This window comes from Corythoichthys intestinalis, chromosome 13 (genome assembly GCF_030265065.1).
Source record: "Corythoichthys intestinalis isolate RoL2023-P3 chromosome 13, ASM3026506v1, whole genome shotgun sequence".
NCBI classification, from domain to species: domain Eukaryota; kingdom Metazoa; phylum Chordata; class Actinopteri; order Syngnathiformes; family Syngnathidae; genus Corythoichthys; species Corythoichthys intestinalis.
In genome coordinates, this window is record NC_080407.1 from 22,113,953 (window position 1) to 22,137,351 (window position 23,399).

The window sequence follows — 23,399 nt, forward strand, 5'->3', positions numbered from 1 at the left end:
CCTCAACAGGATTCTGCGGAATACAATCGTCCGGCGGGCAAAATCTGATGAAGCCAGCATGGATGACAGGCAAAACAGTCACTGGCCTTTGCTTCTCACACCAACACACACTTCTCTTCATCCCTTCCTCCCGAATGAAACTTTGACCACAAACTGAGCAGGAAAAAGAATTTTCGCCAGCGTGGGTTCTTGTGGGTTTTGTTTTTTTTAAATTGATTTTCATCAAATGGAACCATACAAAAGACAAGAACAGACAGAACAAAATAAGGCAACCCGACAATAACATGCAACAGCAAAAACAGCTAGCTGGGAATAGTAAACAGGTACATTATGAAAAGGAGTGCAATACAATGAAAGGTATACAAGGGGGAAAGTACATCATCACACAAATGCCCTCATCAGAATGGCAGAAACATTGTCGTGAGTGAATGGTTTCCATGATTGTTCAAAAACATCTGTTTTGGAATGCGAAAAACAAGTTATTATCCTGTGCCATCCCGATACGGAGGGGGCCTTATCCATGATCCAGTGCATGAGGATATTTTTCCGGGCACAAAAAGTCAAAATATTATAAAGTCTTTCCTGACATTTAGCATTAATATGGTCATTTGTAAGACCCAGGAGAAGGGGAACTGGGTCCAAATCAAGCTGTGTTATTTAAATTTTCTGTATTTCAGACAGGATATCACTCCAATATTTTTTTATTTTAATACAGGACCAATAGCAATGTGTCAGATCACCAATTTCTGTCTTTCATTTAGGACAAACAGGAGAAACAGCTTTCCTATATTTAGAGAGACTGTTGGGAGCAACATTTGCTCGATGTAAAATCTTTCATTGAGTCGCTCTTATTCGGTTACAGTTGTATATTTTAATTTCGTCCAAATGTTGTCCCACATTTCTGCAGCTATTCCAACACCAAGTTCCCTCTCCTAGACCCCCCTAAGTGACTCATTTCCTGAGCCTGAGCAATCAACCAAACTAGCATAGAAGGTCCTAATGGCAGCCTTCCCCTGGGAAAGAAGTACCTGTTTCTCTATTTGTGTAACACTGATATCTACAAGCAAAGATGTATCTTTAGCAATAAAATTTCTGACCTGAAAATAACAAAACAACAGTATTTTCAACTGCACGACCAGATAATTGAGCTAAAGCTCCGTCAAAAAATCAAGTGGGTGACGTGGTGGGCAATATACATTGAGGAAAGCAAATTTCTCCCCGTGTAGAGAGGCTAAAACTAATACAAAGCGTCCATATTTATCTTTAACACATTTTGACACCTTAAGTGGTAATTTTTTTCTGATGATCATTGCCACCCCTCTGCTTTTGGAGGTGAATGATGAAAAATAGACGATCAAAACCGCATTGTTGCAGCTTTAAATGTTCCTCATAATTGATGTGTTTCTTGCAGCAGAGCAATATCAACTTTTTCTTTCTTTAAAAAACTCCTTTTGATGGAGAGTGGCTTCCCTTAACATTCCAGGTGCAAAGCTTCAGTGTGTTAGAGGTCATGACATTTTTAACAGAGTATTCGGGCTTCCAAATGTACTACACTCTCCAGGTAGGTCATGCACCATACTATAACCCAGCTGAGAAACAAAAAAAGACAAAAAACACCAATCACACACAACAAGTGTGCAGACAGCACTGTGGGAGGGAACTTCCCTTTTTGATAACCAGGGGATTACCTTAACTTTCTCCATTTCTCAACTCTAACTCGGAAAACTTTTCTGAACCCCAATAGTACCACCTAAATGGTAGCATCCACCCTTATATAACATTGGGCAGGTTCTTAAACAGGGCAATAGGAAAAAAAAATCACTTCAAATTGCCCAATCAAGACTTTATGAGACACCAGTCTTCACAAAAGTTAAATATAGAAACCCACCACAAATAAATGTAATATAAAACAACATATTCTTATTTTTCAAGCTCGTTAACCTGCCATAGACATAAACAGACCGTTTGGTGACTCACGTAAAGTTTACTTGAGTGTGTCCACATAAGTCACTGCCTTAGCGGGGGAGTCGAAGTTTTTAGCCTCCCCACCGAGGATTACTTTCAGTGCAACCGGGTAAAGCATCATGTATTTGGCGCCCAACTCTCGCAGTCGCCTCTTCACATCATCAAAAGCCTTCCGTTTACGAAGCACCGCCGCCGACAAATCATGGAAGAACATGATGGAGAATTCCCGGCGCTTCACGGTCCCACAGCGTCCAACACCCGCAGTTTGTCGGCGAAGTTGTGAAATCGGATCAGGACGGGTCACGGTCGCTGGTTCAGTCCCGGCTTCGGCACTAAAGTACTGTGAGCCCTCTCAATTTTAAAGCTGCCGTCTTTCGTCTCCATTCCGAGCATGTCGGGTATCTAGCTCTCAAAAAACTTTGTAGAGATGCTCCCCTCCGTGTCTTCTGGTAGTCCAATAATGCGTACATTTTTCCTCCTGCCTCTATTTTCGAGGTCATCAATATGCTCGGCCATGCTTTTTATCTGCTTCTCAAGCTCGTGCACCCGAGTATTCACGTCCTCGCAGGTATGTTCGGCCCCAGCAATCCTGTTTTCGGCCTCGGCGGTATGCTCCTCTATCATTTTTAATTGCTCGCCGTGAGCCAGTACCATTTGAGATCGCGGCCCAAGCTTTTCATCAATCACCTCAGTGATGTTCGGCGTTATTTCCTGAATAGTTTGATGAAAGGAGGCATCGAGGACAACCCCGGTGTCCGGTTAAACCTGTTGTTGCGCTTCCTCTAGCATGCTAGCAGAAGCTTCTGGCTCGCTCGTCTTAGCTGGGTTACGATCCTCTCTTGGCAGTATCTTGTCCCGGAATCTCAAAAAGTATTCATCAATATTCATGATGAAACCTGCAACTTGAGAATTGTTGCAAATATTAAGGTGGGTGGAGTTTTTCCATGAAAAATCAATACGGTGGTGCGAAGCTCAGAAAGAGCCAACCATCTCTTACGCCACCATCTTGGATCCTCTTGTGTGGTGTTTTAAGTGATGCCTCTGAGCGAATCTTTGATCACAAACTGAGCAGGAAAAAGGGTTTTCGCCAGTGTGGGTTCTTGTGAGTCGTTTTAAGTTGCTCTTTTGACTGAATTTTTTACCACAAACTGAGCAGGCAAAAGGTTTTTCGCCAGCGTTGGTTCTTGTGTGGATTTTTAAGTTTTCCTTTTAAGTGAATCTTTGATTATAAACTGAACAGGAAAAAGGTTTGTTACCAGTGTGGGTTCTTGTGTGGATTTTTAAGTTTCCCTTTTGACTGAATCTTCGTCCACAAACTGAGCAGGAAAAGGGTTTTTCGCCAGTGTGGGTTCTTGTGTGTCGTTTCAAGATGCTCTTGCACCTGAATCTTTGACCACAAACTGAGCAGGAAAAAGGTTTGTCACCAGTGTGGGTTCTTGTGTGGATTTTTAAGTTTTCCTTTTGAGTGAATCTTTGACCACAAACTACGCAGGAAAAAGGTTTTTCGCCAGTGTGGGTTCTTGAGTGGATTTTTAAGTTTTCATTTGTAGTGAATCTTTGACCACAAACTGAGCAGGAAAAAGCTTTTACGCCAGTGTGGGTTCTTGTGTGTCGTTTTAAGTAAATCTTGCAACTGAATCCTTGACCACAATCTGAGCAGGAAAAAGGTTTTTCTCCAGTGTGCGTGGTTTCGTGTATTTTTAAGCTTGTCTTTGCAGTGAATCTTTGACCACAAACTGAGCAGGAAAAGAGTTTTTCACCAGTGTGGGTTCTTGTGTGCCGTTTGAAGTTGCTCTTGCACCCGAATCTTTGACCACAAACTGAGCAGGAAAATGGTTTTTCGCCAGTGTGGGTTCTTGTGTGTCGTGTTAAGTAGCTCTTGCGACTGAATCTTTCACCACAAACTGAGCAGGAAAAAGCTTTTTCGCCAGTATGGGTACTTGTGTGTCCATTTAAGGTGCCCTTGCAACTGAATCTTTGACCACAAACTAAACAGGAAAAAGGCTTTTCGCCAGTGTGGGTTCTTTTGTGTCGTTTTAAGGTGATCTTGTGACTGAATCTTTGACCACAAACAGAGCAGGAAAAAGGTTTTTCGCCAGTGTGGGTTCTTGTGTGTACTTTCAAGTATTGCTTTTGAGCGAATCCTTGACCACAAACTGAGCAGGAAAAAGGCTTTTTACCAGTGTGGCTCCAAATATGCGTCCGACAAGTATACTTATTAGCAAAGGATGTCCCACACTGAGAGCATTTGCAGAGTTTGTCGTCACCGTGAGATGTCTTATGACCATCATCATTGTAAGGTGAGTGTGATGTGGCGCCATTTCTGTCTGACGGAGCAATGAAAATGTCTGCTTGCAATCCTTCTGTTGAGTTGCTGCTGCCGCTTGGAGCCTCCGCCCCTCTGCCGGCCTCACTTGGACCATCTTCACTCTTCAAGGGCTCACCAGTCAACCTGGTGATATGCTCCTCCTCTTCCTTCTCTTTAACGCATGGCAGCTCCCCCTCCTCCTTTTTGATCGGAAGTTGCTTCTGTTGACAGGGCTTGGGCTCCTCCTCTTTGATTTGGGGGAGCTCAACATCCTCTTTCACGCCAGGAGATTCTGGCTGCCGCCGCTCAGCACTAAGATATTTTATGAAACCTGCAAGACACAAGAAAACCATTGATATATTTTATGGACTACCACCGCGTCTTTCCTTTTCGCAAAACTTGGGAGAAGACGAGTACAGGGATCTCTTGCGGTTTCGTGGATCCAGAACATGCTATGGTTTTGAAAAGTATCCACAAAAAATAGTAGGAAAAAATATGCGGTTTCATTTTGAGCCGCAAGAAACATTGTTTCGCGTATAAATGCGTCCAAAAAATTTGGCGCCGAAAACTATCGGCCAAAAATAGCTAAGAATTCAATTTCGGTTGAAATGTTTTGAAGACCGAAAGTTCACCATCGAATTGTGTGAAGAACTTTAGTCCTCTTGTGATGAGATCATTAAAACACGGCATTAAAACGGGCTCAGCCTGAAAAGACTGTTGTAATTAAGGTTTTGAACCAGAAGTTGCCAGTCTTCGCTTCTTGGCGTGCATGTGCAATAAGAGTTCGCATTTTAGAGCGAATAAGAAATGTCCCTTCTATGCTGTAATGCGAGACAGACGTTGTTAAAAGTATTTTTTTCTTGTTTCAGGTGAGAAAAAGAGTATAATTTGACTGTGGATTGCTTTATTTTAGGATGATTGTGATGTGTACTGTGTGTTAATATAGCTCAGAAATATGTTAATGGTTATGTATGTTTATGTATGACTGCAAATGTGTTCGTAATGGCGAGCGGACAATGTGTGAATGCTAGTAGTGTCTAAAATGCAGAAGTTAAATGTTTTATCACAAAAACTTTCATTTATTTATTTTTACAATTGTATAAGAATTCACATTTTTGAGCGAATAAGATATGAGCGGTCTGTGTGCAGCAATGCGAGACGGACGTTGTTTTTTTTCTTGTTTCAGCTGTACAAGAAAAATGAAAATAAAATTAAATTAAATGTGTAACAACAGACTGACGCATTTAATCTCTGTCCACACCACGCCACAGATGCATAGCTATAATTGCAACTGACTGCTACACACCTCATCAGACTTTTGCGTTCTCCAATGCCGCACCTGTCCTGAATATCGCCTGATCACTGGCTTGCCATAGGAAAAAATGTGAGCGCCTCTTACTAGTTGCTCTTTTTAACGCTCCCCCTGTGGCCCTTACGCCCGCCAGATTTTCCCCGAGGTCCTAGCGCCCTTCCCATTGCATAACAAACTTAATTTTTTTTTATTTAAAAAAAAAAAAAATTTTTTTGGGGATTTGTCTGCGAGCCAGATGCAGCTGTCAAAAGAGCCATATCTGGCTCGCGAGCCAGATCCATAAGTTCCCGACCCCTGGTCTAGTTGGTTGTCTATTGGTTTAGTTGTTTTTGTCATCTCGTTTTTCTGTTTTTTTTCTTTCCTGTCTCTTCATTGTGTGGACTTAAGTCAAAGGACAGGAGTATCCCACGAAATAAGACTGCTGGACGATGAGATCAGGGGTGGGATTATATTAGTTTTTCTTCCTCCCACTCCCTGTCGAGCACAAATAATTTTTCTGAGTGTTATTTACTCATATGTTTATTTGCATGCATTATGTAGCCTTTTATTCTTAGTTAAAGCAATCATGCATTCACATTAGAGATGTCCCGATCCGATGTTTGGATCCGTATGGGATCGGCCGACACGGAAAAATTCCGATCCAGTTTTTTTAAAAGTCTGGTCCGGGTTTTCCAGCGCACCGATTTACATACTCCATTCCAGTTTTTGCTTCGGTTTCCCTAAAATCCGGTCCGCATTTTACGGCACACCTTCAACACACTACATTACTGTCTCCCAATTTCCGAGAGACTTTATCGGTAAAAATGTCAGCTGTGTGGGATCATTTCACCTTGAAGGACGACAAAGAAGAAGAGGCAGAGTGCAACATATGCCACAATAAAATCAAGCGTGGTGGTAAAGCTGTAAGAAGTTTTAATTAGGGCTGTCAAAATTATCGCGTTAACGCGCGGTAATTATTTTTTTAAATTAATCACGTTAAAATATTTGACGCAATTAACGCACATGTCCCGCTCAGACAGTATTTTGCCTTTTGGTAAGTTTTACAGCAAGGCTTTTTGTGCTGTCTAACAGCGAACTCTTGTGGTCGCTTTGCGACATGGTTTATTGTTGTCTTGCCAGTTCAATATGGCTGCACGACGTCTCGGGCTGATACCTACGTTGTAATGTTGTGCTTATATGATCCTTGGACAAGATTTGTCCGTAAGTATGGTTGTTGTAAATAATGTACATATTATGTTAGTAAGCGAAATGTTATATTTTTTGTATGAGACGCTTTTTGTTTATGTTTAGTGGACCTGTATAGCGTGCTAAGCTAACGTTGTTGCTAATGCAATGCTTGTGTACTTTTTTTTTGTAGTTTTACGACGGTCTAAAGAGGACAATGGCTTGAGGCCATTTTATTAATAAATCAGATGAAAAAGGAAGAAGTCTTGATTATTATGACGTCGTTCACTAGCTGTCTAGCTTTGGAAAAAGTAGACGCTTTGGAGTGAGGACAGCATAGACAGATTTAAATGACAGTAGAGTGAAATGCCCACTACAGTCCTTATGTACCGTATGTTGAATGTATATATCCATCTTGTGTCTTATCTTTCCATTCCAACATTTTACAGAAAATATATATAATTTACAGAAAATATATATAATTTACAGAATAATATTGCATATTTTATAGATGGTTTGAATTGCGATGAATTGCGATTAATTACGATTAATTAATTTTTAAGCTGTAATTAACTCGATTAAAAATTTTAATCGTTTGGCAGCCCTAGTTTTAATACATCCAACCTAATCAAGCATTTAGCGAAATACCACCATGTATGTTAAGAAAACCGAAGACAAAAAGAAAGGTCCTACGCAACTAACACTAGCAGAAACTTTTGCTAATGGTGAGAAACTGGCACTCGAAAGTCCCAAAGCCCAGGGAATAAGTCATTGCCGAAGAATTCATTCTGGATGACGAGCCATTATCTCTCTTGAGTAAAGACGCACCAACACTTAGAACCACGGTACAACATGCCCAGCCGTCATTACATCCTTAAGCGATTCAGCCGTGGAAGATTCGAGAACGATTCACAAACATCCAAATTCCGATTATTGAAATATGTCAAGTAAAGCGGAACTAATACACAGCGCGGTGTTCGGGACGCAATGAGAAACGGACCGCATTGCGTCCCGAGAGTAAACATCATGCTTTTCATAGACCCGGGTAATGCCAATACTCAACTCACGGCTTTAGCGCAACTCATGCCGCTGGATAAAAAACACAAGAATACCTGACTGCTGCTGACAGCCGCTACAAACTACGTCAACATCGTAGATACATCAGTAGATAATAGATATCATATGTACAGTGGGGAGAACAAGTATTTGATACGCTGCCAATGGGAAAACCCATTGGCAGTGTATCAAATACTTGTTCTCCCCACTGTATATAGAACTAGATGCAAATGACAGACCTGACGGCGTTAGCAACATTGAAGTATTGAAAACTAGATGCGTAAGTAAACAGCCGCCATCTTAAAGCAGAAGACTTGCCTAGTAGGCTGTTGTGAACCTTCCAAGCGAACCTAATTAACTTTTTATCGAAAATACTCCTAAATCGGCAAAATCGTGACTTGAATCTATCTTCAAAACAGTTTTAAAACTTTCACATGTCGAAAGTAGACAGAAGGGAAATTATGGAATAACGGGAGCAATTTTAACAACAGTTGATTCACAAAATTAAATGAATTGAATGTAGTTTAAAGCTGCTGATACAAAATGGGGACTTGAGTATTTTATTTACTGTTTTTAAATGTTAACTTGATACTGAAATAGTCGTTTATTTTAACCTGAGAGGCTTTTTATACAATTATTGTAACTAATGAATGAATGAAATTCATTGTCATTGTCATCATCATCGGTATCATTGACATTTACAGAAAGTGGGATAGTTTGGCCAAGAAAGAGAATCAGTGACAGTCACAGAATATGGAATAATTTGCCCGAAAAGACGATGACAGACAAAGAAAGACGGGAAAAAGCATATGCTTATCAATACCCGTCCCCCAGCAGCCCGGGACGCACAGTCTAGCATGGTAGAGTTGCATAGTCACATTACATGAGCGCTTATTTTCCGTTTTTTTTTCTTCCTTATTTGTCCATTTTTTTACTCATATATCTTCCCAAAAGTCATTGATTGCCATGGCATTACGCAATATTGTCAATTTGAGTAGGTTCATTGGATAGGTTGCTTTTCAAGTTGGTGTAGGGAGGGATGGCCGGGGGTGTCATGGAGGCCCACGTCTGCTGTATCCGCTCCGGAAGATTAGTCATCATCCGCCCTTGCCCGGTTCCCGCGAGCGAGCCTTTCTTGCTCCCGGATCTCGGTAGCATCACTTAACGCTGCTTGTTCCTTTCACCTGGGACAATTCGTCGTCGTTGTTACGAGCAATCTCCATTGCCTCTTTGTGTTGACGCTTCATTCTCACCGAGAATCTGTGTACCCAGAGGGAACCAAGAAGCAGCGGGAGGGCGAGCGCCATCAGTGAGCCAAATATAAAGAGGTCTTCGACGTCCTCAATCTGGAGAGACGTTAAGCATATGGGCCTCCATTTTCCCCCGGCATCCTCTGCATATCCAGACGCAAAGGTGTTGGCTGGACATGGCCGTTGGTTTGGTGTAGGTCGCATTGTAGAAAATATTTTGTCCAATGAGCTTAGTGTCCAGTCAAGCAGCTCCATTTCACAGAAGGTTAAACACAGCCCGCACGTTGCAATAGCAGATCAGTGATCTAAGTTTGCTGGAGGGCATATCTTCAGGGCATGCAATGTTATGTCTTAGTCTCTGTCCATGACATTTAATCATCCTTTTGTTGCCTTTTTGTTGTGGGAACATTTAGTTGCGGATGTGTGTGTGCAGTGCAGCTATGTCTCATTTAGGTTCGAATAGCGATTTAGAATGGTTCCCTTGTACATCTTTTTGAAGTAACTAAATGATTCTATACTCGTAAGCGCTGCATCACATATATTCCATAGGCGAGCCCCGATGTTCGTAATCGAGAAAGATTTTACTGTGTTTACTGTAATGCACGAAACATTAAAAGCATCTAATAGCTTGGGGGGTTTGTGGGATTTTTCACTGAGGTTGCTTGTTTGTTTTGCTTTTTTAAGACAGTTTACAATAGTATTTGCACGTTTTACTGACGGACTATGCCATTTCTGTTTGTTATTTATAATGTTTTGTGTTTGCCACTGAATAAACAGGTCAGTTTCTTGTTACCAACCGTTGTGTGTTATTCAAACTCACCTAATTCAGCTGGTTCGTTGTTATCAAGAGTACTAAAACCCTTTTCAACATGAGTCTGACAACTAAGTAAGGAGGCTAAGTAACTTTAAACTTTAATACATGCTCAGATAGGCCGGTATCGGATCGGAAGTGCAAAACAATATCGGTATCGGATCAGAAGTGCAAAAACCTGGATCGGGACATCCCTAATTCACATTCTGGTTAGTTTTAACAAATACCATTTCATGTCATAAAAGTAAGCCCAGTTATTTTAGTCCTTTGAAGAACTCAAAGGTGTGACACGATCCCCCTTAGTCTACTCAAGTCTTTGATAATCAAATCAGGGGAAGTCACATACGACCCCCAGAACTGTTGACCAATGGTTTGAATGATTAAAGTAAATGCCAACTAGATTGTAAAATATGAGGTATGTAATGGAGTCAGATTCTGAAATGTGGGTGCCTCATTCCTTAAAACCTGTGTTTATTGTTTGACCACATCCTGAGACTCTCAGTATTTCTATGTCGACTCTGTTTTTATGAAAGCCTCCAGAACAGAAAACGAATGCATGGTGTTGTGAGTACGAGGTCGAGAGCCAACGCCATCATGAGTTAAATTGTGTATCTGTTTCTTTGTGCATGCTTGAAATAAAAAGCATCATTATCAAAAGGATATTTCGATTCTTGGTGAGAGCATATCGATAACCTTCTGGGCTACAAAGTATCACAATATATCGCCTTTTTAATATATTTTCACTAGAGGTGGGAATCTTTGAGCGCCTCACGATTTGATTATGATTCAGAGGCTACGATTCGATTATAAATCAATTATTCATGCTCAATGTCCCCCCCCAGCTATTACCTGCTTTTAATGTTTGGTACATTAGTTACATAAATAGTACAAAAATCCTCTCGGGCTTAAATGACCTACTATTTCAGTATCACGTTAACAGTTCAAAACAGTAAATAAAATCCTCAAGTCCCCATTCTGTATCAGCAGCTTGAAACTACATTCAATTAATTTAATGTCGTGATTTAACCGTTAAAACCGTTTCATCATTTAAAGATAGATTCAAGTCAAGATTTTACTGATTTAGGATTATTTTAGATAAAAAGTTAATTAGGTTCGCTACAACAGAGCTTTAAGATGTCTGTCATTTCGCATCTAGTTCTGTATCCATGTGATATCCACCGTAGCATTATGTGGGCATAGTTATTAGCAACGTGGGTGAAGTTTGTAGCAACTGGGTGTTGTTTGTACCGGCTGTCTGCGTTATTTTTTTTTTTATCTAGCGGCATGAGTTGTGGTGGATATATACTCTCGGTCCGTTCCTCATTGCCTAGCCAAGACCGCGCTGACTGTGTTTTAGTTCCGTTTTACTTAGCATATTTAAATAGCCGGAATATGGATGTTTGTAAATCGTTCTCGAATCTTCAGCGGCCAAATCGCGAATAATCTAAGAATCAGAAATTTCACACACCTTTAACTGTCACACCCCTATGAGTAAATGTTCCACTTGATTTGGTGTGGTTGTTTGCGCTAATCAGTGTGTCTGTTCTACACATGTAATTGCGCGTAATATATCTACCTCATGTAATTACTTGAAAAAAAAAAACAAATTTGTTTTCATAGAAAAAACATCTTTATCTGCAAACAACAGTCAAGTCAATGCCGTGGCGCAAACCTTATGTCGGTTCACAAGTCCATTGCACAGCTACTAAGAAAGCGAATCTACTATTTTAGACTGAGACATTTTCGTACTTATGAGAAGGTACCATTTTTGATTTCTGCCTCAAAACAGTGCTTGGGATGACCTTTAATGTGAACGGACTCCTCCTCCTCCTTGATGTATGGCGACTCCCCCTTGACGCATGCAGACTCCTGGTGCTCAAGACAATGGGCTTGGCTGACATATTGATCTGAAAGACCACAAACAAATCGTATTTCTTAATTTGCAAGCTTGTGTCCCCAAATTTGTTTTCTGTTGGAGAAAATTCCTCCTTGCCCATTTTTTTGTTTATTCATGTTTTGTTGTCATCCAATCCAACACAAATAAATTCGAAGTGCTTGAGACCACATTAAAATCAGGAAGACAGCAACAAAAACAGTCTCATAAAATACATTAAAAAGGAATAAAAGCATAAAAGAGCCCAAGCCAAACGCTGTTGCAAGGTTCTTGCACTATGTTAAAAGTCAAATTGAATGCTTTTTAAGACCATCAAAATATAATTAAAAACCAAAACATGTCGCAACAATTTGTGATGAAGAAAAGAACCGATTCTAAAACACAAGATTTTTTCCACTTTTATTCTTGTACTATTAATTGGATATTTATTCTCTTGGTAACAGTTGGACTTTTTTCTCGTACTATAACGACAAGAATAAAAATTGCATTATTACATAGGGCTAATCTAACTGAATAAGCAGCTACGTACTTTATGTAGCACATTGCCGCCTCTGTTAAAATCAACAATATTGAAGGTATCTTGTGTTTTTGACTCGGTTTTACAAATAAGGAAATGCTTCCCCAGATAGCAGAAAGACATTGAATAAATGTTGATTTTCCATTAAAATCATCAGTATGGTTGACATCAATATTTTCGACGTCAAGTGACTTTGAAAAAACGTTGCTCTATGTTATGTCAGGCGATGGTTGGGTTAACAGTGTTTTGTAGTTGACGAACTAATGTTGACAAATAGTTGATTTATGATTGACCGGGAAATATGATTGAAAAGCCATTGAATTATGGATGGGCAGGCGTAAAATTGATTCAACATTGCTTCAATAATAATAATTGAAATGACATTTAGGTTTTGTCAGGATTTCAATGTTGAAACAACATTAATTGAGGGTGCAAAAGTGACATTGATTCGACGATATAAGATCGATAACGGAATGTTGATCCAACATCTTTTCAACGTTGGTCTGCTATCTGGGTCAAATTTTGACTTTGACAATAAATGGATCACCTAATTGCTGATTTCCCTCACGAAAGAGCCCTCATAATTGTTTTGTTAATCCAGGAAAATCGAATGTTCACAGGCAGAATGGAAACTCTGCAAATAGATCTATGTTATGGTTCTTACTGGAAAAAAATAAATATTGTTAAAAAAAAAAAAAATTCTAATTTGTCATGAAATTAAACAATTTTGCACTGAGAGCATCATACCTCGTGCACTTAATGTTCGTTTTCAGTCCCTTCGTGTTATTTTATATTTAATGTCATTTTCTGTCACACACTGCCAGTCCATGAAAATAGGGCCCACTTCACACTTGTCCGTGGAGCAAAATAGGTTGGGGACCATTGATGCACAGTATACGAATCATCGAAAGTGAACCAACCTTCGAGTCTGCGAAGAACAACCTTTGCGTGCATTATTTTGCACACAGTCGAATCTTGGTGACTCGGAGGCTCCTTTTTTACCCCACAAAGTTCCTCTTGGGACTTTTCTGCAGCCGGTGTCGTTCTCGCGAACATATTTCTCAATTGATTTCTGAACGCTTGACGATGTGCCTTGCAACTTTGTTAGCGGTTGGCCAGCTAGGCTAGGCTAAAGTAGGCATCAAGACTTCAACGAGTGGCGAGACTTGAAGACGGATCGATACCAAAAATACCAAAGATACCAAAATATCGATATTTCGATCCAGCACGTTAAGTTTTAGGTATCCCCAAGCAAAATTATCGATATTTGGAATAAATATATATTTTCTTTGCCTGTTTTTTGGGTATATTTTTGTGCACTTTTTGTACGACTTTTGCCTTTCGTGTTCTACACGCACGTAAGCAGTGCGCGCACATACTGTAAGCAGAGCACCGTTGTCTGCTCCCGCCCCCATTTACGTCCCTATCATATGTCGATCAGCATGCTTTTCCTTCGCCCCTCTCACGAGGCACCAACAAAGTCACACCAAACAAACATTTGGAAGCTAGTACTACCAGCCTCGACGACGGATTGTAAAAGAAGTCTGGTTTGGACATATTTCATTTTAATAAATAGCAACGAGGCTAAGTGCACAGTTTGTGCCGAAACTGTCAGATATTCTGGTTATACCAAAAGCCTCACGAAACACTTAAGAAACGTGCATCCCGAAGCACACGACGAATTAAATGAAAAACATGCCGCTCAAGCCGAGGAGGACACGAGAAAAGACAAGAGCACGCCGCCGAAGCACAGCAAAGTACTTTAGAAGGGGCGATTGCGAAAGGCAAGACGTATCCAGGTAACGTAGGTGCTAATAGATCATCAGAGACGATATAAGCCTTAGTGGCTGATGTGCAATATGAAACGATAAATATGGCGTTTTTGTCATCTCACATAAAAAGAACTTTGCAGCACTATTGAAGATGCTTTGTAATGGAAAGTTACAGCTACATCTTGTTGGTGAAAAGCAAAGTTCATACCGCATGATATAAAAAAAAAAGTAAAATGACCATAGTGACATATTCAACAGTGAAGTATTACTGTAACCTAAATGTGAGTCTCCATTATATTAATTTATGATACAATGAGGACAAATCAGCCCACATCACATTCCATAGGATAGTCAAGTGAACTACTAGCAAGCAAGTTGGGTATGAAAAATATATGAATTATTACTTAACATTTTAAATACACACATCTCCCCTTATTGTATTTCTAACATTAGCTATCATTCCTTTTTTTTTTTTTTTTTTAAATTGCAAGTGACTATTCTTTATTGGATTTGTTTTTATTGGTCTATCATTAGAGGGCGGTAACATGCTACTATTAATTCCTTCTTTAATTAGATTCAAAATATTTAACTTAAGTAGATTAAAATTTGATCAAATACAACATGTAGCAGGGAAATGTTCTGTGCATATGAATGTAAGTGTCATGTTTAAAGAGTGAGACTGATTAATCAGGTTTTGTTGTTGATGGATTGGTTTGTGAGTTTGTAGGGAAACTGTTTTGCTAGTTATTAAAAGCAGCAGTTTTTCCATTGCAATGCATATCTGACACAAAGAGACTTTTATTAGTTTTTGATTGCTTGCTGTTGTTGTACATTAGATATCATAGGAATGGCTGAGAACTCTGCAGGGTTGTATATACATATACATACATATATACAGGGGCGGACTGGGACTAAAAAGCAGCCCTGGACTTTGACTCAGCCCAGCCCACAAGAATTGCTATACGAAGGGAAACACCGACCCCCTAGGGGGTTCGGGGGCATGCCCCCTCCCGGGGATTTAAAAAAATTTTTTTTTTTTTTTACACATTTTATTGTAAAATGCATCAATTTCGTGCACTTTGAGAAAAAATGAAGAAAATGTGTCTAGACTGTGACTGTCTGACTTGAGGCGCTCAAAGTACTGCAAGGCTGAACTGGAGTTTGATTCATTTTCTGTACTAGCTCTATGATCAACCTGAATAAACAAATGAAAGAATTTATTTTTCAAAGCAAGTTTTATGTATCCAATTGATTATAATATATCTCTATATATCTCTGTCTATAAAATGACTTCATTGTTTATGCCATAATTCAGTGGTCTCCAAACTATTACACATAGGGCCGCAGCGGGCGAGGGATTTCATTCCAACAAAACAAGACAACACGTATCCACCAATCTGGTGTCTTACAAGTGTAATCAGTTGATTGCAGTCAGGTGCTGCTTGTTTTAGCAGAAACTTCTTTGGTTAAACTGTCGGTACTCGATCGGTTGAAACAAAAACCAGGCCCCACAGCGTCCCTTGAGGACCGGTTTAGAGACCCCTGTTGTGTTGATTTAAATGTGATTTTTATGGTCTTCATGTGATGTAAAGCACTTTGAATTGCCTTGTGTTGAATTGTGCTATATAAATAAATTTGCCTTGCCATAATTAATCTTGCCATACAAATAATAAATTTCAATGAAAATACAATAAACATTTCAAGACAAATCCTGTATACATAACCTTCATTGGAAAGTATTAACCTTAAAACAAAACGATATATAAATGATTAATATATATAACATCAATTTAACTACCTAAACTTTAAAGTTTATTAATATTTTGTTATATTTCTTCTGAATTAATATTGCTGCTGCGTGTGCATACGTTGTTTTACAGCTAAAATATTTTTCTTAGGAGAGTGCTAGTAGGACTAGCATACTGTAACTTGACACGATTGCAAACGGGTACATGGGCTAGCTGGCACTAACCCTTTAACTGTCATTTATTTCATTTAAAATGTAGCTACCTGGTGGATAACTGCCAGTATACCGAGCAAGTAACCCTCTTCATCACTACTTACTTTCCCTGCGTTTGTCTGGGGAAGTTCCATATCGTTACCCCCCTCCCTCTTCTTTTCTCTCTCCCTGCACCGGTTGCACGTCAGAGCGGCTGCCGCTCCCACACTCAGCATCGCCGGGGGCTGGGCTGTTGACTTGTTACCCGACGTGGCCGTTGCAGCTTGCGAAAATATTTGTCAATTTATGACATTTTAATGCTTCGCTCTCCAGTTCTTTAATTTTTTCTCCCTAACCTTCTCAGCGCCACCCTTCTCTTTTCTTTTTTTGCCACCACCATTCGTATTGACGCATGTTGTTATTTTGCTTCCACAAGGATCCAATGAAGGCTACTCTGTGCTTTCTTCGTTCTTCTATCAGATTGGCAGTGCCAGGCGCATTGCTGCCACCTGTCGGATTGGATGCGAACTGTAGTTAATCAGAGGATAGGGGGGATAAAAACAGTGATGTATAATGAATGGCGGCCGCCGGCCGTCCAGGGCACCGGCCGTTCTGTGATCCTCCAGAACCCACAGATTACCAGTCCGCCCCTGCATATATATATAACGCTGTTTTCTAGGATGCCTTCACGAAGGAACCGAGGAGACTTTGTGGCTTGTGTTGACAGCTTTTTTATTGTTGACAATTTCTATGCATTTGCAGCAAGGGGAAAAAGAAAAAGGCAACGTCACGTGGGCAACAGAACCATCTTGAGAACGAATCCACGACGACTAACTTTCAATATTGTGATCGTATAGTGATACATTTCTTTTATAATAAACAAAAATACACTGTAGTTTCCAACAAATAAAGCAACTTTTTTTTTTTCCATTTTACACTGAGCAATTGCAAATTGAATACAAAATAATGTTTTCACAAACTTCTGCAACCTACCTATGCATTTGCAGCAAGGGGAAAAAGAAAAAGGCAACGTCACGTGGGCAACAGAACCATCTAGAAAAATAGCATTGCGTTAGCATTTAGCAGGTCAATACTTGTGAATGGCTTCACTCATGTAGTGGATAAAACGGTGCAATATACACAAAAAACAATGAACACTGATAGCACCTAGAGACTCACATACGCTAACTAAACGAAGCCAGCCACTTGAATTTTCTTATTTCTCAATTAAATCATGAAAACTTTGCCCACAGACTTCAGCAACATGTTACCTTGAGAACGAATCCACGACGACTGAAGTGGATACATTCCCACAACCACTTGCAGCAAGTGCACCTGCAATTACGCGGTTGCACCACAAGATGACGCATTTCTCAATTTAACTGGATTTTGTAAAACTCTTTTATTTAACTATGTTACATATATACACACACACACACACACATATATATATATATATATAAATAAAATATGAGCTTCCGGTATCGATATCGGATCGGGATCGCAATATTTGGCCTTGGTATTACTTGGTATCGGATTGAATCCAAAATCACTGGTATTGCCCATCACTATTGTTTACATCCGTGGTACACTCAAAATGGCGCATAGGGGCGTGTCCGCTAGTTTGGGCACGTGACTGACAAAGACTCTACATCACATTAAAATTAGAGACAAAAACAGTGAAGATAGAAAGCCACAAATGGGGTGCTGCGTGACAGCACTAATCAGACATTTTGTGTGTTTAAACATTCCAACTGTAATGTATAGTATTTGCGAGTCAAAAGTGAACTTCCTCACCTGACATTTTGGGACTTGATGTTTGCTTGCTCGGCGACGTGTTTATCACAGGCGCGTTGTTTCTCTTTGTTAGCTGCTAAACTAGGCTAGGCTAACAAAGCAGGCCTCGACGTTTCAACGTGCACCCAAACGACTCGAAGCAGTAGCGAAATTGAACGGATTCTTGTCCAAAAATATCTGACACCTTTCAGTCGATTACATTGCGTCGTGGGGCTTAGTGGATTGTCTTCAAAGTACCACTTTTCCAAAGCAATCGGACGGCTATTCCAGCCACTCACATCTTCTACGTTATGACGCGCACGACGCACGTACACGACAACGCTTGCTTTTTTTTTTTTTTTTTTTTTTTTGCGTACTTTTAATTGTCCAACGTAGGGAGCCCCTGGCCTACGTATGCATGTTGATACAAATTAAACACGCCGGGTTTTGGCTGGAAGGAAACTTATTCTCCGTCAATTATTTCTACGAATGCAACGTTTAGCTGCAACCACGTTAAATATTATTGTATTTCTTGAAATAAAAGTAACACCGCCAGAGGGCGGTGCTGAACGAACTGAATGATTCCAGTGAAGAACTACACCTCCCATGATCCTTATAAGAGAAATAATAACGCTACGATCCCACTGTTGATTTTTTTTCTCTATCATGTCAAAATATATATTAAGTATAACAGAAATATTTTTATTTTGAAAGGGAAGTTGTAATTTGGGCTGTTTTTGTTTTTTATTATTGAATTAGGCGGATGTGATTGGGCTGGAGAGAGACTGTCTTTCCCATCATGCAATCCTGGTCGGAAATTAAAAAGCCTGGCCAAGGTGGAGCACGTTTTTCTTTGTGCACGTATTGTTTTCCCTAGATTTCGGTCTCTTAACTAAATCGAAGTCTCGACGACGTGTCCAGCATTAGCCGCATTACGGACTCAAACATCAGTCTTCAAGTCTGGGCATTCGTTGAAGTTTTGTCGCCTACTTTAGCCTAGCTGGCCAACCGCTAACAATACTGCAAGGCACGTCGTCAAGTGTTCGGAAATCAAGAGGGTAATATGTTCGCGAGAACTACAATGGCTGCAGAAAAGTTCCAGGAGGAAGTTTGTGAAGTAAAACAGGAGCCCCCACGTCACCAAGATTCGACTATGTGCAAAATGATGCACGCAAAGGTTGTTCTTCGCAGACTCGAAGGTTGGTTCACTTTAGATGATACGTATACTGTACTGTACAGCAGTGTTCCCCAAGCTTTTTGCGCTACGGACCAATGTGATGTGGGCCTTATTTTCCTGGACAGGTGTTGTGCCGAAAAATAGCCACCCCGCGTGAAATGTCCCCCCTGACGGGAACGCTTATTTATAACGCTTTATCGGGAATGGGACGTACTACGTCATTGTTTGGATACGCCTCCATGCTGGTAATATCCTTTACTTCCGGTCCGGCAGACTCAACGGGGATTGTAACGTGTGCAGACCTGTTAAGTTTCACGATTTGGTCGGGAGACTCCCGATTTTGACCCCAATCCTCACGCCTCACAATTAGAAAGCCAAATCTCCCGATTTTCCAAAAATGTCAATTTTTTTTTTTTTTTAACGTTTTTGTTTGTCACCGTTTTGTAACGATACCATTCGGCCCGATTCGGAAAGTGACCAACAACGAATAGCCTGGCCGTCTCCGACTTCCCTGCCCTCACTCCCCTTCAGAGCTGGAAAAGCCCAACCAATCATCTGACAGGGAGGGAAGAGGCGAAGCACCACCGACTTCCCAAGATGCTGGCACTAATAAACCGGCTTTTAGACTGGTTCAAGTCTTTATTTTGGAAGGAAGAGATGGAGCTGACCCTGGTCGGCCTCCAGCATTCGGGAAAAACGACGTTCGTCAACGTAATTGCCGTAAGTCTTACCTGCCAGCGAAAGCTAACTAGCCTAATGCTAATAGCATTAGAGCTAATGATGGGAGAACGATGAGGAAGAAGTCGCTGCTTTACTCTGTGTTTTCGTGGATCAAACATCATGGAATATTAAACCACTGCGGTCCTACCCCCACAATATATGAATTTAAGTGAGAAAGCATATCGTTACTTACTTGAAGTTTAATCATTTAGATTCGCTATTATGCTAAAGCTAAAGTGTATACTATACACTTTATTACATTATATCATTATTACTGTGCTGTAACAAAAAATATAAAGTTTCAATTCTAGGTTACAATTCAGTTAAAAAACTGCCATGACAAAGATACTTTTAAAAACAAATATGATTAATTTTCTAAATGATGTAATTAATGTTTTTAATCTTGCTGATTTAGTCTGACGAAACCCTAATTGGAGTGATGGTTGATGAGATGAAGAGGCTGCTGAGGAAGCTGATGTCCAAATTTGTGCAAATGGATGTGATCAGGAAAGCTGAGGATATCCTAGATGTTGATTACAGGAACAAGGAGAACTGGCATGACACAGGCAACATAGCAGTATCACATGATGCCAGACAATACATGGAGCAAGTTGAAGACTATCTCTGATGCCACCAAAAAGAGGTTCTTTGACAGTGTAGTTAATTTTTACACAAGTGTTGTGACCAAAATGAACTTGAAAAAAAATGGTTGCATTTTGTCTTAGCGATTGTCACGCGCGCGCGCGTCATCGGGGTTGGCAAACACAAATCTCCCTATTTGCAATTTCTACAACTTAACAGGTATGCGTGTGGTAGTGCTAAACTAATTCCTTCGATGTATTTGAAATACAATATGGGTGTGTAAAGACCCTACTCACCAACGTAACAGAATGACGTGTTGCTGTATCCGGCCGCCATATTGTCCGTCATTGTTTATCCGTATTCTCAATGGTTTCAATTTGTCGTGCAATTTATTCAAGTTCCAGTTCAAGTTCAGATTTATTGTCAAATATGCATATACGTAGCATTTTTACCACACCAAATCTGGCCCCCTTTGCAAAAGGTTTGGACACACCTGTTTAACTGATGATCCGTAGACGAGGCCAGCTTCTTTCACTTGGTACCAGCTAAATATTATTCAAAATGTAATGATGATGGAAGAACTAAGCATCTTGAATTTGAAACTGTATGTTGTCGGCGATTAGCCTCGCAATGATCTTAATTGTGGTTGTCAGTCCAAAACCCTCTAAATATATATTAAATGCATCTTACCAGATATAAAATGACTCCTACATAATCTGTGGTAATTGTTTGGAGCCCACTTTTCTCGTCGAATTGCAGCAGTCCGTCTCGCTCTCCTCTCCGGGTCTCTCGGAATACGGTAGAACTTCCAAGTCTCTCCGTCGTCTATCTTCTCTGTTATTGCAACCAACCGCCGCACACGCCTTCACCATTTTGATTATTAATGTTAACGAGCAGAAAAACACGCCATAATAGGAGGAATTTACGTAGCGGTAATGCGTCAACACGACGAGTTGAAGGACAATATGGCGCGGAGGCGTGGTTGTGACGTCAAGTGAGTAGGGTCTATAGACCCCAATCACCAACGTCACACAATCACGTGATCGCTGTATTGTGCCGCCATATTGTCCGTCATTGTGTGTCCGTATTGTCACTGATTGTAGTTTCTAAAGGTGGATTCACTTGCAAATTATGAAAGCCCCGGTGCTTGCTGACGCTGTAAACTCATTGGATGAGTTGCATAAAAGCCATTATTTGGAAAAGCTTTGGTCGATCCAGTCGCCAGATCCATATTTGACGCCCAAACCGATGTTTCCTCCCGTCCGGTCCCGTCCCGTGCGTCAGAGCTCGTCCTGAGACCACAAAATTTCCAATCATACTCCAGTTTATGTCACGATGAGGAGTCGGGTACCCAAAATCGGCACCGGCCCGAATATAAACCGACATTTGGTCAGCTGAGCGTCACCGTTGTCACGATTGTAAAATGAAACTTGATTGACAACGGGCCGGTGTGTGCCGAAAAACAGCTGCCCCGCGTGAAATGTCTTATTTATAACGCTTTATTAACGTGAAAACATCAAATGTTTTCATGGACGCATTACAGTAATGGATTAACGACTAAGATCTGTTTTAAATAATTTACACAAAATATTAGTACTGTATTTTAGTAACAAATCGTGGACTGGGCCACATAACTATTGTTGAACAGAAATGTATTAGTCTACAGCAGGGATGTCTAAACTTTTTGCAAAGGGGGCCAGATTTCGTGTGGTAAAAATGTGGGGGGCCGACCTTGGCTGACGTCCTTTACGTAGAACAATATATTTATGGTAAGCAAATTTTAGCAAGCCATTCTGTGTGTCACATTTGCTTTATAATTTTTTTAAATGAATAATTTCAATAATCTCGGTACTAGCCTTTGTGGCGTTTTTTTTTTTCGACTCTCGGACTCTTGCAAAATACTGCTGCTGTAAAATTAAATTAGCTTCAAGTCGCTTCAATTTCTCGCTACGTATCTTCCCTGTAATCTTGTCGTACATGTCAACGTGTCTTGTTAGGTAATATCGCCTCACATTGAACTCTTTAAAAACAGCGACTGTCTCTTTGCAAATGAGGCAGACACAGTTGTTGCGTATTTTAGTGAAGAAATAGTCAAATTTCCATCTATCCTTGAAGCGTGGGCCATCATTTTTTTTGTTGATTGTCGCCATTTTAGAAAATTGGGAGTAAAGGGTCACACGGGGTAATGTTGCTTAAAGTGCTGCTCCCTTTTAGTGGGTAAATGAGGAGCAGCATTTAGTGTGTAAACTACTTCATATGCTGGAAGCAGTGCTGATGACCAATTTATTAAGTCTGTGTTCGGGCCTGACGTTATTGATTTTATGACAGAGGCTGAGGGCCGGATGAAATTTGACCACGGGCCGCATTTGGCCCCCGGGCCAGACTTTGGACATGTCTGGTCTACAGGTTTTCACTACCATATCCCAATGACAGTCACACAGGTATGACATTTATTAGTTCAAGCAGAGTAAAATAATACATATTCACGGTACAAGAAAGTCATTTCCGTGTGGGCGCTCCCGTCAGGGTGGACATTTCACGCAGGGCGGCTAATTTTCGGCACAACCCCTATTGTTGCACTCACCTTCTTGCTGCGTGACCGTGGCAACGAGCGCCGTAGTCTCCGTCAATAAACAAACCGTGCTGCTTTCGAGATTTGCCCTTTTAACAATGGGCACACAGCAACTACTAAAATGACCGTTTATCTTCTCTGTTACTGCAACCAACCGCCACACATGCCTTCACCATTTTGATTAATCAATGTTAACGATTGTCAGGAAGGTTTTTGGGTTCGTTTACTAGGCGGTGATTCCTTAGACAAGCAGAAAACACGCAGTAATAGGAGGAATGTACATAGCGGTAATATGTAAACACGATGAGCTGACTGACAATATGGCGGCACCAGTTAGGGGTGTGGAGTTGTGACGTCACGTGATTGGGTTCTATTGTTGTGTTATCGGGTGCAACCGCGTTTCTCACGACAAATAAAGGGCAATGAAAACTGGACTCACTTTTCACCGTTTTCCTGCATGGAGGACCAAATATCAGATCACGAAGACACGACGGATGGCTTGGGTCGCAGCGGTTTGTCGCAAAAGCACTTCTTTTGATTATATATTTCTGCTGGAATGAGAGTGTGTTCCCGTCATCTCTACT

At 40.6% G+C, this 23,399-nt stretch overlaps 1 protein-coding gene and 1 pseudogene across 2 annotated transcripts; one reads left to right on the plus strand and one right to left on the minus strand.

Annotated features, from left to right (window-relative positions):
* Positions 1-1,446: 1,446 nt before the first annotated feature.
* LOC130928065 (gastrula zinc finger protein XlCGF57.1-like) lies at positions 1,447-18,080 on the minus strand. Of its 2 annotated transcripts, none has more exons than XM_057854283.1 (3): positions 17,786-18,080; positions 11,669-11,773; positions 1,447-4,604 (listed from the first exon to the last, which is right to left on the minus strand). In XM_057854283.1, exons 1-3 carry the CDS (start codon positions 17,790-17,792, stop codon positions 3,175-3,177), a joined length of 1,542 nt encoding a protein of 513 aa, XP_057710266.1. In that variant the 5' UTR covers positions 17,793-18,080; the 3' UTR covers positions 1,447-3,174. The 2 variants fall into 2 exon arrangements, with proteins under 2 accessions (XP_057710266.1, XP_057710265.1); XM_057854282.1 differs by having other exon boundaries at positions 11,630-11,773.
* A 511-nt stretch (positions 18,081-18,591) lies between these two features.
* LOC130928051 (gastrula zinc finger protein XlCGF57.1-like) overlaps positions 18,592-23,399 on the plus strand; it is a 33,144-nt pseudogene continuing 28,336 nt past the window's right edge.

What these genes read in the sequence shown, in the direction of transcription:
- LOC130928065 (XM_057854282.1), bottom strand. An exon ending in TGAGGCAGAAATCAAAAATG is followed by an intron (nt 4,605 to 11,629) that starts GTACCTTCTCAT and finishes TGTGTCTTGCAG; the next exon opens with GTTTCATAAAATATCTTAGT.